This window comes from Scyliorhinus torazame, chromosome 11 (genome assembly GCF_047496885.1).
Source record: "Scyliorhinus torazame isolate Kashiwa2021f chromosome 11, sScyTor2.1, whole genome shotgun sequence".
Lineage (NCBI taxonomy): Eukaryota > Metazoa > Chordata > Chondrichthyes > Carcharhiniformes > Scyliorhinidae > Scyliorhinus > Scyliorhinus torazame.
The window spans coordinates 180,068,941-180,085,641 of NC_092717.1; the positions used below are offsets into that span (position 1 = coordinate 180,068,941).

General features: G+C 48.6%; 1 protein-coding gene across 13 annotated transcripts in view; it reads left to right on the forward strand.

Moving 5' to 3' along the window:
* LOC140385689 (UDP-N-acetylglucosamine transporter TMEM241 homolog) overlaps nt 1-16,701 on the forward strand; it is a 223,339-nt gene that overhangs the window by 106,604 nt on the left and 100,034 nt on the right. For 7 of the 13 annotated variants that reach the window (XR_011933422.1, XR_011933423.1, XM_072468096.1 and 4 more), the window contains 2 exons: nt 1,398-1,491; nt 11,458-11,532. Coding sequence is in view for 9 of the 13 variants with exons in the window: in XM_072468096.1 (XP_072324197.1) it covers nt 1,398-1,491; nt 11,458-11,532 (169 nt within the window). In the remaining 4 variants the exon portion in view is untranslated. The remainder of the gene's footprint in view (nt 1-1,397; nt 1,492-11,457; nt 11,533-16,701) is intronic. The other 6 variants (XR_011933424.1, XR_011933425.1, XM_072468100.1 and 3 more) reach the window with 1 other exon arrangement.

Genomic DNA, 16,701 nt, shown 5'->3' on the forward strand with positions numbered 1-16,701 from the left:
GGGGCCAGATCGGTTACTTAAGTAGCTTCCTTTGTTCCCGGAGATGGGCCATCCATATGCTCATGGGCCTACAGTTTCAGTCTCGTCTGGGAGCTGTTTCTCCAATATGCAGACAGGCTCTGTGCCTGCTTGCTTTCTTAACATTGTCCATTTTTCCCTGCAATCTTTGCAAATGTCCATTTTGCATTCTGGAAGTGGCCATCCCAGATGGCTACAGCCAGCATTCATTGCCCTTCCCTAACTGCCCTTGAGAAGGTGAGGTTGAGCTGCTTTCTTGAATGGCTGCAGTCCATGTGGTGTAAGTACATTCACAAAGCTGTTAGAGAGGGAGTTTGGTGGAGTTTCCATGTATCTCCTGCTCTTGACTTTTATGGCTCTGGGAGGTGCTACCTAAGGAACCTTGGTTTCTCCCTGCAGTGCATCTTGTAAATGGTACATACTGCTGCCACTGTGCATCCGTGGTGGAGGGAGTGAATGTTTGGGGAAGATGTGCTGCTCAAACGGGCTGCTTTGTCCTGGTTGATGTCAAATTTCTTGTGTTTTTGGAGCTGCACTCATCCAGGCAAATGGAGTTTTCCATCATGCTCCTGAATTGTGCCATGCTGATAGTCGGGCGGGCTTTGGAAGGTAGGAGATGAGTTATTCGCCACAGGATTCCCACCTTCTGATCTGCTCTTGTAGCCACAGTATTTATTTGGCTAGCCTAGTTCAGTTTCTGGTCAATGGGAATGCCCAGGATGCTGATAGTGGGGGATTCAGCAATGGTAATGCCATTGAATGCCATGGAGTGATGGTTAGATTTTGGAGACAGTCTTTGCCTGGCATTTATGTGGCACAAATGTTACTTGCCACTTGTCAGCCCAAGACTGGATATTGTCCAGGTGGACAATTTGCAGGTGGACTGCTTTAGTGTCTGAGGAGTCCCGAACATTGTGCAATAATCAACGACTATTGCCATTTCTGACTTTGATAGATGGAAGGTCACTAATGAAGCAACTGAAGATGGTTGCATCTAGGATACTCACCTGAAGAAATCCTGCAGTGATGTCCTGAAGCTGTGATGACTGACCTCCAACAACCACAATCATCTTACTTTGTGCTAGTTATGACTCCAACCAGCGGAGAGTTTTCCTCCTAATTGCCCCTCACTCTGTATAGCGCAGCAGTAGATAAGGTCATGGCTTCATTCGTTTTGTGACAGGTAGAGCACCAGGAGGCAGTTTAAGTGAATTTGGTTTTGACTTGACTGGACATAGCTGAGCATAACGTTTTAATATTTTATTTCTTTTGCCATCAAATATATTGTATGTTATCAAAATAGTATTGTGCCACATCCAATGTTTATGTAAAATTGAAGGATTTCTACAACGACAATTTCTGTTGTTCTTGTTATTTAGCGGAACGCTGGGGGTGTGTCTGATGCTGGTCTCTGTAAAGGTGAAGAGTTCTCTGTCTGTGGAGCACTATGGTATATGGATACTGGTGACAAAGGTATGGAAATGAAACTCTGCATTCTTGGTTGGTGTTTAGCACAATGTTGATCAATAGCGAAGCGTGGCACTTGCAGAATATCCTCTCAGATCTGACACCAAACTTAGTTCACAGCCATTTGTTGTAATGTAGTCCTTCGCCAGTTGCCAAACCACAGTATGACTCAAAGTTACATGGTCGTTCTACTATTTCTGGGGAACCTATAAGAAATGTCATCACCACAATCCAGTTCTGACTGTACCGCTTTGTATTCAAACTATTTGAGGACATGTCTCCTGAGCTTGGTGTTATTTATTGATTATGAAACTGATTAACTTTGGAAAATGTTAATTTCAAACAAAGTTGGCTTATGAAGAAGTCCAGTATTGTCTAATGGGCAAGCATTAAAAATAAGTTAACAGTAACTGTAGTGTCAAATCCTGCACTGAGAAAAGGGCAGTTTACTAGAACGTTGAATGCTGCTTCAGTGGCTTTTCTTCTTCAGTGCACCAATTTTCACTCCATATGAGCTTTCATTTATTCGCTCCATCTTTGCATAATACGTCCCTTTGGATGTTTGCAACAGGCAATGTACAGACGGCATTGGTTAGCAAGCAGGCTGGTTCAATCAGCACTCTACCACTGCACCATTGCCTAGTAATCCAGAGGCCCAGGCTAATACTCTGGAAACGTGGGCTTGAATCTCATTATGGCAACTGGTGGAATTTGAAATAAATTAATAAACCTGGAATATGAAGTCTCAGTAATGGTGACCAGGAGACCATCATCGTAAAAACCCACCTGGTTCACTCATTTCCTTCAGAGAAGGAAATCTGCAATCTTTACCTGGTTTTTAAATTGGTTTTCTATTGGTTTACTGGTTTACTATTTTTTAAATTTGACTTAGATTACTATTTTTAAGTTGATTTAATTAACTATTTTAATTTTAATTAAATAACTTTATAAATTTCAATTAAATAACTATTTAATTTGTTGTCAGATCAAGCAAGATAAATACTCTGGGATAAAGCTAATTAAATAGTATACAGGATATTGGATATAATCCAACACAAAAATATCTTTCTAAAGTTTAATTTCAAAAGTTTAATTTAAAGGAATAAATCATGGCAGGATAGCTCCAAGGTGTGGTCTGCTCCTCTTACTCCATGTGGCAGGCTGGGGACAGTTCCAGTCCCCAGGGTCAACATGTGTGCAGGAAGTGTCTCCAGTTACAGCTCCTGGAAGCTCGAGTTTCAGAGCTGGAGCGGCGGCTGTAGACGCTATGGAGCATCCGCGAGTCGGAGAGCATCGTGGATAGCACATATAGAGAGGTGGTCACACCGCAGGCTCAGACTCTGCAGGCAGGAAGGGAATGGGTGACCACCAGACAGAGCAAGAGAGCGAGGCAGGTAGTGCAGGAATCTCCTGTGGCCATTCCCCTGCAGAACAGATATACCACTTTGGATATTGTTGAGGGGAATGGCCTCTCAGGGGAAAACAGCAACAGCCAAACCCGTGGCACCACGGTTGGTTCTGCTGCAGAGGGGAGGGGTGATCAGTGTGACAGTGCAATAGTTATCGGGGATTCAATTGTAAGAGGAATAGACAGGCGTTTCTGTGGCCGCAAACGGGACTCCAGGATGGTATGTTGCCTCCCTGGTGCTAGGGTCAAGGATGCCTCGGAGTGGGTACAGGACATTCTGGAGGGGGAGGGTGAACAGCCAGTAGTCGTGGTACACATCAGTACAAACGACGTAGGTTAAAAAATGGGATGAGGTCCTAAAAGCAGAATACAGGGAGCTTGGAAGGAAGTTAAGAAATTGGACCTCGAAGGTGGTGATCTCAGGATTACTACCGGTGCCACGTGCTAGTCAGAGTAGAAATGACAGGATATATAGGATGAATACGTGGCTGAAGGGATGGTGTCGGATTCAGGGTTTCAGATTCCTGGGGTATTGGGACCGGTTTTGGGGGAGGTGGGACCTGTACAAACTGGACGGGTTACACCTGGGCAGGACTGGAACTGATGTCCAAGGGGGGCTATTTGCTAGAGCGGTTGGGGAGAGTTTAAACTAATGTGGCAGGTGGATGGGAACCGATGCAGGAAGTCGGAAAGTAGTAAAACAAGGACAGAAACAAAAGGCAGTAAGGGAGAAAGTGTAAGGCAGAGAAGCCATAGTCAAAAATCAAACAGGGCGACAGTACAAGGTACAGTGACTGAGGGGAGCTCAGTGAATAGGCCCAGTAATACTAAAAGGAATAAAATGGGAAGTAAAAACAAATGGAAAGCGACGCAGCAGGTTGTTACATGAAGATATGGGTTCAACGACAAGGAAAATTAGGAGAAACGTTAAGAGGAAAAATAACTTAGGAGGGGTTACTGATCAAGGTGTTAAGATTCAAAACAGAGGTATAAAAGCCAACATAAGTGTACTTTACCCGAATGCTCATAGTAGTCGGAATAAGGTAAATGAGTTCATGGCGCAAATCATCGTGAATGACTATGATTTAGTGGCCATTACTGAAACATGGTTAAAAGATGGTCACGACTGGGAGTTAAATATCCAAGGGTATCAAACTATTTGGAAGGACAGAGTGGAGGGTAAGGGTGGTGGTGGAGCTCTGTTATTTAAGGATGACATCCGGGCAACAGTAAGGGATGACATCGGTGCTATGGAGGATAAGGTTGAATCCATTTGGGTGGAAATCAGGAATAGTAAGGTATCACTGATAGGAGTAGTCTACAGGCCACCAAGTAGTAACATTATGGTGGGGCAGGCAATAAACAAAGAAATAACTTATGCATGTAGAGATGGTACAGCAATTATCATGGTTTTTTTAAATCTACATGTCAATTGGTTTAACCAGGTCGGTCAAGGCAGCCTTGAGGAGGAGTTTATAAAATGTATCCGCGATAGTTTCCTAAAACAGTATGTAATGGTACCTACGAGAGAACAAGCGGTCCTAGATCTGATCCTGTGTAATGAGACAGGATTGATTAATGATCTCATAGTTAGGGATCCTCTCGGAAGGAGCGATCACAATATGGTGGAATTTAAAATACAGATGGAGAGTGAGAAGGTAAAATCAAACACTACTGTTTTGTGCTTAAACAAAGGAGATTACAATGAGATGAGAGAAGAGCTCACTAAGATAGACTGGGAGCAAAGACTTTATGGTGAAACAGTTGGGAACAGTGGAGAACCTTCCAAGCGATTTTTCACAGTGCTCAGCAAAGGTTTATACCAACAAAAAGGAAGGACGGTAGAAAGAGGGAAAATCGACCGTGAATATCTGAGGAAATAAGGGAGAGTATCAAATTGAAGGAAAAAACATAAAGTGGCAAAGATTAGTGGGAGACTAGAGGACTAGGAAATCTTTAGGGGGCAGCAGAAAGCTACTAAAAAAGCTATAAAGAAGAGTAAGATAGATTATGAGAGTAAACTTGCTCAGAATATAAAAACAGATAGTAAAAGTTTCTACAAATATATAATACAAAAAAAGAGTGGCTAAGGTAAATATAGGTCCTTTAGAGGATGAGAAGGGAGATTTAGTAATGGGAGATGAGGAAATGGCTGAGGAACTGGACAGGTTTTTTGGGTCAGTTTTCACAGTGGAAGACACAAATAACATGCCAGTGACTGATGGAAATGAGGCTATGACAGGTGAGGACCTTGAGATGATTGTTATCACTAAGGAGGTAGTGATGGGCAAGCTAATGGGGCTAAAGGTAGACAAGTCTCCTGGCCCTGATGGGATGCATCCCAGAGTGCTAAAAGAGATGGTATGGGGAAATTGCAAATGCACTAGTGATAATTTACCAAAATTCACTAGACTCTGGGGTGGTCCTGGCGGATTGGAAATTAGCAAATGTGACACCACTGTTTAAAAAAGGAGGTAGGCAGAAAGTGGGTAATTATAGGCCAGTTAGCTTAACTTCGGTAGTAGGGAAGATGCTGGAATCTTTCATCAAGGAAGAAATAGCAAGGCATCTGGATGGAAATTGTCCCATTGGGCAGACTCAGCATGGGTTCATAAAGGGCAGGTCGTGCCTAACTAATTTAGTGGAATTTTTTGAGGACGTTAGCAGTGAGGTAGATAACGGGAGCCAATGGATGTGGTCTATCTGGATTTCCAGAAAGCTTTTGACAAGGTGTCATACAAAAGGTTGCTGCATAAGATAAAGATGCATGGCATTAAGGGTAAAGTAGTAGCATGGATAGAGGATTGGTTAATTAATAGAAAGCAAAGAGTGGGGATTAATGGGTGTTTCTCTGGTTGGCAATCAGTACCTAGTGGTACCCTCAGGGATCAGTGATGGGCCCACAATTGTTCACAATTTATATAGATGATTTGGAGTTGGGGATCAAGTGCAATGTGTCCAAGTTTGCAGACGACACTAAGATGAGTGGTAAAGCAAAAAGTGCAGAGGATACCGGAAGTCTGCAGAGGGATTTGGATAGGTTAAGTGAACGGGCTAGGGTCTGGCAGATGGAATACAATGTTGACTAATGTGAGGTTATCCATTTTGGTAGGAATAACAGCAATAGGGATTATTATTTAAATATTAAAACATGCTGCTGTGCAGAGAGACCTGGGTGTGCTAGTGCTGAGTCGCAAAAAGTTGGTTTACAGGTGCAACAAGTAATTAAGAAGGCAAATGGAGAGACTTCCGGGTGCGGCTATGCAGAGCTAGGTCGCATATTCGGTAGCTCCCGCTTGGAACGGACTTTTGGGCTCTTTTACAGGGCCCCCACGGCATTTGTTTGACATTTCCCGGTGTGGGAAGAAGACTGCAACATTCCCCTGACAGTGTCCCCCAGGAATGTTATGTCTTTTGGCTACCAGACCCGGCAGAAACAGTAAAAGATTTGGCTTGAGCTGCAGCAATAGACAAAAGCCTCTTCCAGCATGCAGGCGGGGGAAGGGCAAGCTTAAAGCTGCAATCTGACTTGACTCTATCAAAGGTGAATTCTAGCAGCAGAGGGAACAACTGTGAAAAGATCTACCAAGGCCATTGAAGAAGCAGGGACGAGGCTTCCGGTGGCGGCCGTGGAGGAGTAGGTTGCGCATTCGGCAGCTCCCGTCTGGAACTTACTCTCTGACCTTTTTCAGGCGTTTCCATCGACTTTTTGGGGCAGACTGGTGAAACGAACACTGCCAAAAGGATTTCCTCCCGACTTCCGGTTGCGGCTATGCGGAGCTAAGCCGCAAGATTCGGGAGCTCCCGCTACCACGGACTTTCGGGCTCGTTAGAGGAGCCCCAACGGAACTTTTTTTTGACGCAGCCTGTGGGGAAGGGAAGAGAGAGGGCCCCCTCCAACTTCTATGAAACGGACCAGAAGTGTAATGGCCAAAGGAGCGGCACTGGAGCAACGGGAGAAGCGAGGGAAAGAAAACAAAATGGCGGCGGCCAGGGACAAAAGGGAGCTGCAGGAGTTCATCAAGCGCGGCTTCGAGGAGCAGCGCGAGGAAATGCGCAAGAAGATGTTGGCGCCTATGCTTTCGGCAATTGAAGGACTCTGGATCACCCAGAAGGCCCACGAAGCTAAGATCCAGGAGGTAGAGAAAAGAGTCAGTCAGAACGAGGACGGGCTCGTGGGCCTGGCGGTGAGAGTGGAGCAGAACGAGGCGCTACACAAGAGGTGGGCGGGAAGACTCGGAGACCTGGAGAACAGGTCGAGGAGAAAGAATCTGCGAATCCTGGGTCTCTCTGAGGGAGTGGAGGGGGCTGATGCCAGGGCATACGCGGGCACGATGCTCGAGGCGATGATGGGCACGAAGGCCCCTTCGAGGCCGCTGGAGTTGGATGGGGCACATCGGGTGCTGGCGAAGAAGTCCCAGGCAAATGAACCGCCAAGGGCGATGGTGGTGAGGATCCATCGGTTCACGGACAGAGAGTGGGTCCTGAGATGGGCCAAGAAGGAGCGGAGCAGTAAGTGGGACAATGCAGAGATCCGAATATACCCGGACTGGAGCACGGAGGTTGCAAAGCGGAGAGCGGGTTTCAACCGGGCCAAAGCGGCGTTGTACCGGAAAGAAGTGAAATTCGGAATGCTGCAGCCAGCGCGACTGTGGGTCACATACAAGGGCCAACACTATTACTTTGAAACGCCTGAAGAGGCGTGGACCTTTATACAAACCGAAAAGTTGGACTCTAACTGAGGGTTTGTGAGGGTGGGGGGGTGTTTGAGGTTTGATGTGTGATGGTTGTTGTATGTAGGGGGTCAATCACGCGCAGGAAATGTTACATGGGCTGGGGGAGAGAGACAAGGCTGTGACAGGAGCTGCGCCAGAGGGGGCGGAGCGGGCTTTGGAAAGGCAGGAAGGGGAACGAAGGAATGCATATGGATTGGGAGACTCCCACGCGGGGAGGTCAATGGGACGGCGGGGGAAGCCGGGGGGAGGGGAGGGGGGAAGGGGGGAAAAAGGGTTGCTGCTGCACTGGCCGAAAAGGAATGGGACACAGAAGAGGTGGTCGGGACGGGGGACCCCCTCTGGGGGACTGGAGGGTGAGGGAGGCGTGGACACGGGACTGGCCCAGAAAAGGAGATGGCTAGTCGGCGGGGTGGGGGGTGAGAGCCCCTCCAATCCGGCTGATAATGTGGAACGTGAGGGGCCTGAAGCGGCCGGTGAAGAGAGCTCGAGTGTTCGCGCACTTAAAGGGACTGAAGGCGGACGTGGCCATGCTCCAAGAGACACACCTGAAGGTGGCGGACCAGGTCAGGCTAAGAAAGGGATGGGCAGGACAGGTATTCCACTCGGGACGGGACACGAAGAATAGAGGGGTGTCAATATTGGTGGGAAAGCGGGTGTCGTTCGAGGCCAAGACTATTGTAGCGGACAATGGAGGGCGATATGTAATGGTGAGCGGTAGGCTGCAAGGGACGTGGGTGGTGTTGGTAAACGCATATGCCCCGAACTGGGATGATGCAGGATTCATGAAGCGCATGTTGGGGCGCATTCCGGACCTGGAGATAGGAGGCCTGATAATGGGAGGGGACTTAAATACAGTGTTGGATCCAGCACTGGACCGCTCCAAATCAAGGACTGGAAAGAGGCCGGCGGCGGCCAAGGTACTTAGGGGGTTTATGGATCAGATGGGGGGAGTGGACCCATGGCGGTTTGCAAGGCCGCAGGCCAGGGAATTTTCTTTCTTCTCCCATGTACACAAAGCCTACTCCCGGATAGATTTCTTTGTTCTGGGTAGGGCGCTCATCCCGAGGGTGGAGGGGACGGAGTATTCGGCTGTAGCCGTTACGGACCATGCCCCGCACTGGGTGGAACTGGAGCTGGGAGAGGAGAGGGACCAACGTCCGTTGTGGCGGCTGGATGTGGGACTGCTGGCGGACGAGGTGGTGTGTGGGAAGGTGAGGGGGTGTATCGAAAGGTACTTGGAGGCCAATGACAACGGGGAGGTGCGGGTGGGGGTGGTATGGGAGGCGTTGAAGGCGGTGATCAGGGGAGAGCTAATTTCCATTAGGGCTCATAGGGAGAAGACAGAGGGTATGGAAAGGGAGAGGTTAGTGGGGGAGATTTTGAGAATGGACAGGAGATACGCAGAGGCCCCGGAGGAAAGATTACTTGGGGAAAGACGACGGCTCCAGACGGAGTTTGACCTGTTGACCACAGGGAAGGCGGAGGCACAGTGGTGGAAAGCGCAGGGGGCAACCTACGAGTACGGGGAAAAGGCTAGTCGGATGCTGGCACACCAGCTCCGTAAGAGGATGGCAGCGAGGGAATTAGGGGGAGTCAAAGATGGAAGGGGAGCCACGGTTCGGAGCGCGACAAAAATAAACAAGGTATTCAAGGCCTTTTATGAAGAGCTGTACAGATCCCAGCCCCCAGCGGGGGAAGAGGGGATGAGACGATTCCTAGATCAGCTGAGATTCCCGAGGGTAGAGGAGCAAGAGGTGGCTGGTTTGGGGGCACCAATTGGGTTGGAGGAGCTGAGCAAGGGTTTGGGGAGCATGCAGGCGGGGAAGGCCCCGGGACCGGACGGATTCCCGGTGGAGTTCTACAGGAAGTACGCAGACCTGTTGGCCCCGCTACTGGTGAGGACCTTTAATGAGGCAAGAGAGGAGGGAACCCTGCCCCCGACAATGTCGGAAGCGACAATTTCTTTGATCCTAAAGCGGGACAAGGACCCACTGCAATGTGGATCGTACAGGCCGATCTCGCTCCTCAATGTGGATGCAAAAGTGCTGGCCACGAGGATCGAGGACTGTGTCCCGGGGGTAATCCACGAGGACCAGACAGGATTTGTAAAGGGCAGGCAACTAAACACCAATGTGCGGCGGCTCTTAAACATGATAATGATGCCATCGGAGGAGGAAGAGGTGGAGATAGTGGCAGCTATGGACGCGGAGAAGGCCTTTGACCGAGTAGAGTGGGAGTACCTCTGGGAGGTGCTGCGTAGGTTTGGGTTCGGGGTAGGGTTTATCAATTGGGTTAAGTTCCTTTACAGAGCCCCGGTGGCGAGTGTAGTGACGAACCGGCGGAGGTCGGGGTACTTTCGGCTGTACCGAGGGACGAGGCAGGGGTGCCCCCTGTCCCCCCTGTTGTTCGCATTGGCGATCGAACCATTGGCCATGTCATTGAGGGAGTTTAATAAATGGAGGGGGGTGGTCCGAGGAGGAGAGGAGCATCGGGTGTCGCTATATGCGGATGACCTGTTGCTGTACGTGGCGGATCCAATGGAGGGGATGGTGGAGGTCATGCAGACTCTAAGGGAGTTTGGGGAGTTTTCGGGCTATAAGCTCAATGTAGGAAAGAGTGAGCTCTTTGTATTACAGGCAGGGGACCAAGAAAGAGGGATAGGGGACCTACCGCTGAGGAGTGCGGAGGGGAGCTTTCGGTATCTGAGAATCCAGATAGCCAGGAGTTGGGGGACCCTACATAAACTGAATCTGACGAGGTTGGTGGAGCAAATGGAGGAGGATTTCAAAAGATGGGACATGTTACCGCTCTTGCTGGCGGGTAGAGTGCAGTCGGTCAAAATGGTGGTCCTTCCGAGGTTTCTGTTTGTGTTTCAGTGCCTTCCCATCGTGATCACTAAGGCCTTTTTTAAGAGAGTAGGCAGGAGTATTATGGGGTTTGTGTGGGCGAATAAGACCCCGAGAGTAAGGAGAGGGTTCCTGGAACGCAGTAGGGACCAAGGAGGGTTGGCGCTGCCAAACCTGGGGAGCTACTACTGGGCAGCAAATGTGGCGATGATCCGCAAGTGGGTTATGGAGGGAGAGGGGGCGGCATAGACGAGGATGGAGACGGCGTCCTGTAAAGGAACGAGCCTGGGGGTGTTGGTGACAGCACCGCTGCGCTCTCACCGACAAAGTATACCACGAGCCCGGTGGTGGCGGCAACGCTAAGGATCTGGGGCCAGTGGAGATGGCACCGGGGTGCAATGGGAGCATCGGAGTGGTCCCCGATCAGGGGTAACCACCGGTTTGTCCCGGGGAAGATGGACGGTGGGTTCCAGAGCTGGCATCGGGCGGGGATTGGAAGAATGGGGGACCTGTTCATCGACGGGACGTTTGCGAGCCTGGGGCACTGGAGGAGAAGTTCGAGTTACCCCCGGGAAATGCCTTTAGATATATGCAGGTGAGGGCTTTTGTGAGGCGACAGGTGAGGGGTTCTACAGGCGGTGGCAACCGTTCCTAGACTATCTCGCGGAGCGTTAGAGGAAGGTCGGTCAGCAGCAGCAGCAACCTTGGGGGGGGAGGGGGGGTGGGGGGGGAAGGGGGGGAAGGGGGGACTGCCTGGGAGGGTGGATGAGCAAGAGATAACATGAAGGGTTGGGGAAACTGGCACATTCGGGTGAGGGCCAGTGTACAAAGCTGTGTAAATATATCATTTTGCCATGTATATATCTTGCTCTGCGCGATTTCTCATTTTTTTTGTTGGGGGGGGGGGGGGGTGTTATTGTTCGTAAGGGAGAAAAATTGTGTTAAAAAACTTTAATAAATCTATTTTTTTTAAAAAACAAAGGCAAATGGAGTTTTGTCCTTCAATGCTAGAGGGATGGAGTTTAAGACGAGGGAGGTTATGCTGCAATTGTATAAGGTGAGTGAGGTCACACCTGGAATATTGTGTTCAGTTTTGGTCTCCTTACCTGAGAAAGGACGTACTGGCGCTGGAGGTTGTGCAGAGGAGATTCACTAGGTTAATCCCAGAGCTGCAGGGGTTGGATTACGAGGAGAGGCTGAGTAGACTGGGACTGTACTCATTGGAATTTAGAAAGATGTGGGGGGATCTTATAGAAACATATAAAATTATGAAGGGCATCGATAGGATAGATGCGGGCAGGTTGTTTCCACTGGCGGGTGAAAGCAGAACTAGGGGGCATAGCCTCAAAATAAGGGGAGTTTAGGAGGAACTTCTTCACCCAAAGGGTTGTGAATCTATGGAATTCCTTGCCCAGTGAAGCAGTTGAGGCTCCTTCATTAAATGTTTTTAAGATAAAGATAGTTTTTTGAAGAATAAACGGATTAAGGTAGTTTTTTGAAGAATAAAGGGATTACGGTTATGGTGTTCGGGCCAGAAAGTGGAGCTCAGTCCACAAAAGATCAGCCATGATCTCATTGAATGGAGGAGCAGGCTCGAGGGGCCAGATGGCCTACTCCTGCTCCTAGTTCTTATGTTCTTTGTTCTTATGGCCTACGTGTGACTCCAGACCCACAGCAATGTGGTTGACTCTTAGCCAATCTCTGAAATGGCTGCCAAGCCACACATTTCATGGGCATCAAATGCTGGCCTTGCCAGCGATGTCCACCTCGCATGAAAGAATTTTAAAAGTCCTTTTTCATGACTTTAAAACAAAAGGGCCAGATTTTCGTCTTCAAGGCAGCAAACCCAAGGCAGGAAGTTCACCATACATTAATTCTGAGGAGACGTTGTGGTCTGGAGTCAGCCCCACTCTCTCCGGAAGCAGTTCATGGCAGGTAAGTGCTGGGATGGGATGGTTAATAAGCCTACCTCATTTCTCTAGGACTTGTCCTGGGCAGATGAGGCCTTCCCACTCAGTCCACCTCACCCCTACAACTACAAGCCCACCTCTATGCTCCCTCATATTCTCATGCCACCTCTGTGCACCCTCAAACCTCCAACGCACCTTCTCATCCCTGCATACCACCATGCCCTTTCTGTAGCCTCTGACCCAGTGTTCATCACCTCAGGAGCAATGTGGGGATGAATAAAAATAACAATCAAAGAGAGCTTTTACTCGTATGAAACCCATTCAAAAACTCCTGGAGTGGTCAACCTTTTGTAACAACAAGCAAACACTGATCTACTTACAACATCAAAGGCAGCTGATCATGAAATTGCCTCTTAAAACTGTCAGTCAAAATATGAACTCCGCCCCCTGCAAAGATCATTGTTTTTGGAGCTTTTGAAATTCAGCCAAGAATTCATAATGGGATCATCTTTAACAACTATCCATGGGAAATGTCAACAATGGAGTCTTTTGAAACTGCAAGGTCTTTGCTTTTTCTTTTCTAACGTATGCCAGATGTCCTGTCAATCAATGCATTCAAATCACAGGTATCTGTGTTTTTACTGTTGAGAGCTGCAACCTACTTATTCTTTCACACTTTTAAAGGACTGGGAATTTAAATTACTTATGACACTTAAACAGACCTTATCCACAATTGAAGAGCATTCACTCCTCACTCGTAAAATTCTGCTCCCCCACTGTGGGTTAAGATCAAGGGCATTCAGCCTCTGATCTCCAGGTAAGCGTTCTCCAAGGCGGCCTTCAGGACACGCGACAACGCAGAATCGCCGAGCAGTAACTTATAGCCAAGTTCCGCACACATGAGTGCGACCTCAACCGGGACCTGGGATTCATGTCGCATTACATTCAGCCCCACCATCTGGCCTGCGAAATCCTACCAACTGTCCTGGCTTGACACAATTCACACCACTTTAACCTGGGGTTACCCCATCTCTTGGTCTGTAAAGATTTAATCACCTGCTAATGGTCGCATTCCAAGCATTGTTTGGCATCTTTGAATTTGTCTATATATATGTTTCTGGAACATACCTCTTCATTCACCTGAGGAAGGAGCAGCGCTCCGAAAGCTAGTGACATCGAAAGAAACCTGTTGGACTTTAACCTGGTGTTGTAAGACTTCGTACTGTGCTCACCCCAGTCCAACGCCGGCATCTCCACATCACAACTGTGGGTTAAGGCTGTTGAACAGCAAAAATGGCACCTGCTTCAACTTGGCACTAATTTGAACTGGCCCTGCAGAGTTCAGTTTTCCCGCCTACATGATTAATGATTTTCCCCCATCTCCATGCCAGCAAAAATTGCATCTGCAGTAAATAGGAGTGGGAATTTTGCACCTGGAACCTGCTTGCCACATTTAAAAGCCTCCGGAATCGAAGCGCCAAACACAGCCCTATGTCATTAATCATCACACCACTCGGAACTTGCATTTTTTAGTTAATAGGCAGAATCCTACCATATTTCTTCAAAGTGTCGGTTCTGGTGAGAAAACCAAGCAAAACCCCGACAGCAGGAAATATTCAGCCTCTTTTACCATGGTCGCAACAGCTTGCCTCTGATACACTCACTCCAGAAAAACTTTATCTCTGTAATCAGTGGCATGCTCCTTTTAAAGGCCTCCCCAGCACCCGTTCCGAATCCACTCGGTGGGGGGGGGGGGGGGGGGGGGGGTAAATGGCTGCCAGGAAAACAGCACCGTGATTCATGGAGGGGGCCCTCGCCAAACGTCTGGATGGTGTGGAGCAGAGGCGTGATGTCCTCTACTCGTGATCGCGCAGACTATCAAGCAATACCACCTACCCCACCTGAGAGTCAGTGGCTGCGATAGTGAGTGTCGGCTCACTCTATAAGACAGAGCAGCAGTGCCGAAAGAAGATGAGTGACCTTCTTCCTGCACCCAGCGTAAATCTGACTCCAAATGTCTTCCGCTGCATCCCTTAATATACCCATCACACCTTCATGATGGTCTCTCATCCAGCCACCTAACGGACTCCCAACACATGTCATTTCGCACAGGTCACCCATGCAGCCCTGACACGAGCCGCTGGCATATCAGAGCAGCAGTGACTTTCAGGGCCACAGGCAATGTGGTGCCAACTCTTGCATTACCTGGCACAGGTGGTCCACTGTTGCCCAGGACAGTCGGTCTTCTCCAGACCTCTGATATCTGGAGGTAGGAAGTTCTATGCCGGAAGACTCTGGCCGGTAGTGTCTCTTCCTCGTCCCCGCCATCTGTGGCCTAGCTCACGGATGATGAATGGACCTTGTCTCTCCATCCGCTGCAGGACGCTGGTCCTGGCTGTTGTGTTGGGCGCTCTGGATCCGTAGAACACATACAGGTCACCAACACTTGAAATATTGCAACACTATTTTATTGAGTCATTAACAGTTTAACATACTCTCACTGTGGGTTAACATGATACTAGCTTTAACTAAAGACCTTTGCCTTGTCCTAACCAGTCGATGCACTCAGCACATGGTGAATGTCTGTGCTGCAGGCTGTGAGCTCTGTCCTACTAGGAAGCTGCAGCTCGAATGAGCGGGAACTCTGATGCCCCCTGTCTTTATAGTGCGTGTGCTCTAACTGGTGATTGGCTGCGGTGTTGTGTGTGTTGATTGGTCCCACTGTATGTTCATCAGTGTGTGTGTCTGCACCATGATATACTGGTGTATATTATGACGCTGGCCTCATGCAGTGGCACATTGATGTCGCTGCTGCTCCTCGATCAAAAGAATTGCCAACTAGACTGGCTCCATGATTCTTCATAATCGAAAACTGAAAGGAAGGGAACATCTCCAAGTACTACCTCTATCGTACGCACTGGTGAACAGCTAGATGTTAAATTTGAAATTCTTCAGCCAGTTGGCAGCCTCCTCATGAGCCCGTGTAGAGCAGTGAGACTTCCACTGAAGCACAGATCATAGTACTTGTCGATTATATGCATTATGTTTGTACTTTGCCAGAGTTGCTCGGGAGTGAGTCATGGTGACCCCAAATGGTTGTTGCAGCAGTGTCTGGCTCCAGTGACTCCAGTGCAAAGCCCTGTTGGGGCTGGTTTAGCACAGTGGGCTAAACAGCTGGCTCTTAATGCAGAACAATGCCAGCAGTGCGGGTTCAATTCTCCTACCGGCCTCCCCGAACAGGCGCCGGAATGTGGCGACTAGTGGCTTTTCATAGTAACTTCATTGAAGCCTACTTGTGACAATAAGTGATTATTATTATTCAGTTTGACACATTCACTGTCAGGGAGGTCAAAGTGAGCGATGAGGAGTCTTGACAATCCTCTCAGGATCTGGGACATTCGCCCATGTGCATCCCCCTATTTGAGCGCCTTTCCATTAAGCCTCACTCCCTCCCCCTTCAGCCAATAGCTACTTCCCCACAGTTATCCCTCTCAACCCCACCTGAATGAAGCACTTTAACACTTGAGAGCCTCAGTGGGCCGCTTAACTCCCCCAAGGGTGAGGAGATGGGGCAATTGACTGCATTTAGTGGACCTACATTCTAAGCTCACGGGGGAACAAGATGCTGCCCCCTCGTCATCCCTTGAATGGGGTGACTGATGAGTGATTTCACTATAACGTCTTGCATTGGAAGCCACATCCGTAGCACCTCTGTTATGTAGATGTGAGTATGATCCTTGGAGTTCAGTGCTTGGGGCAAGGCTTCCAACTATTTTGATGAACACAAATAACTAAGTAAACTAAATCAAATAAGCTGAGGGACAAATTAAAGGGATAGTCCCTTGAAGGAAAAACGGCCTTAAACAAAAAGCGAATCACAAATCAAACTTAGAACATCAACCCAAAATGTGATTAAAGGGGTCAATGAGGCACCTCCACTCCCCGCGGTGCCCAATGGGTACAGTGGACACCTCATGCTCCCTCTCTGGGGACAATTGGGCTAAACCCAATAGATTCATTTGGAGAATCTCTGGTGGCAAATAGTAAAATATCCAATCCCCTGCCCCAATCTCTTGGATATTTGTGACAATGGACCCTAATCATAGTTTTGAGAGTTTGATGATATCTCTCCAAAACCCCCTGAAATCTTAGACATGAAGTTAGAACCCTGGTTAGATTGTACTTCTAAGGGTAGGCCACAGTGTGTGAAAAACTGCGCCAATTCTTCCACTACGACCTTGCTGTAATGGTTCTCAAAGGTATAGCTTGTGGAAATCAAGTAGTCACATCCATGACTGTAAGAATGTACTGATGCC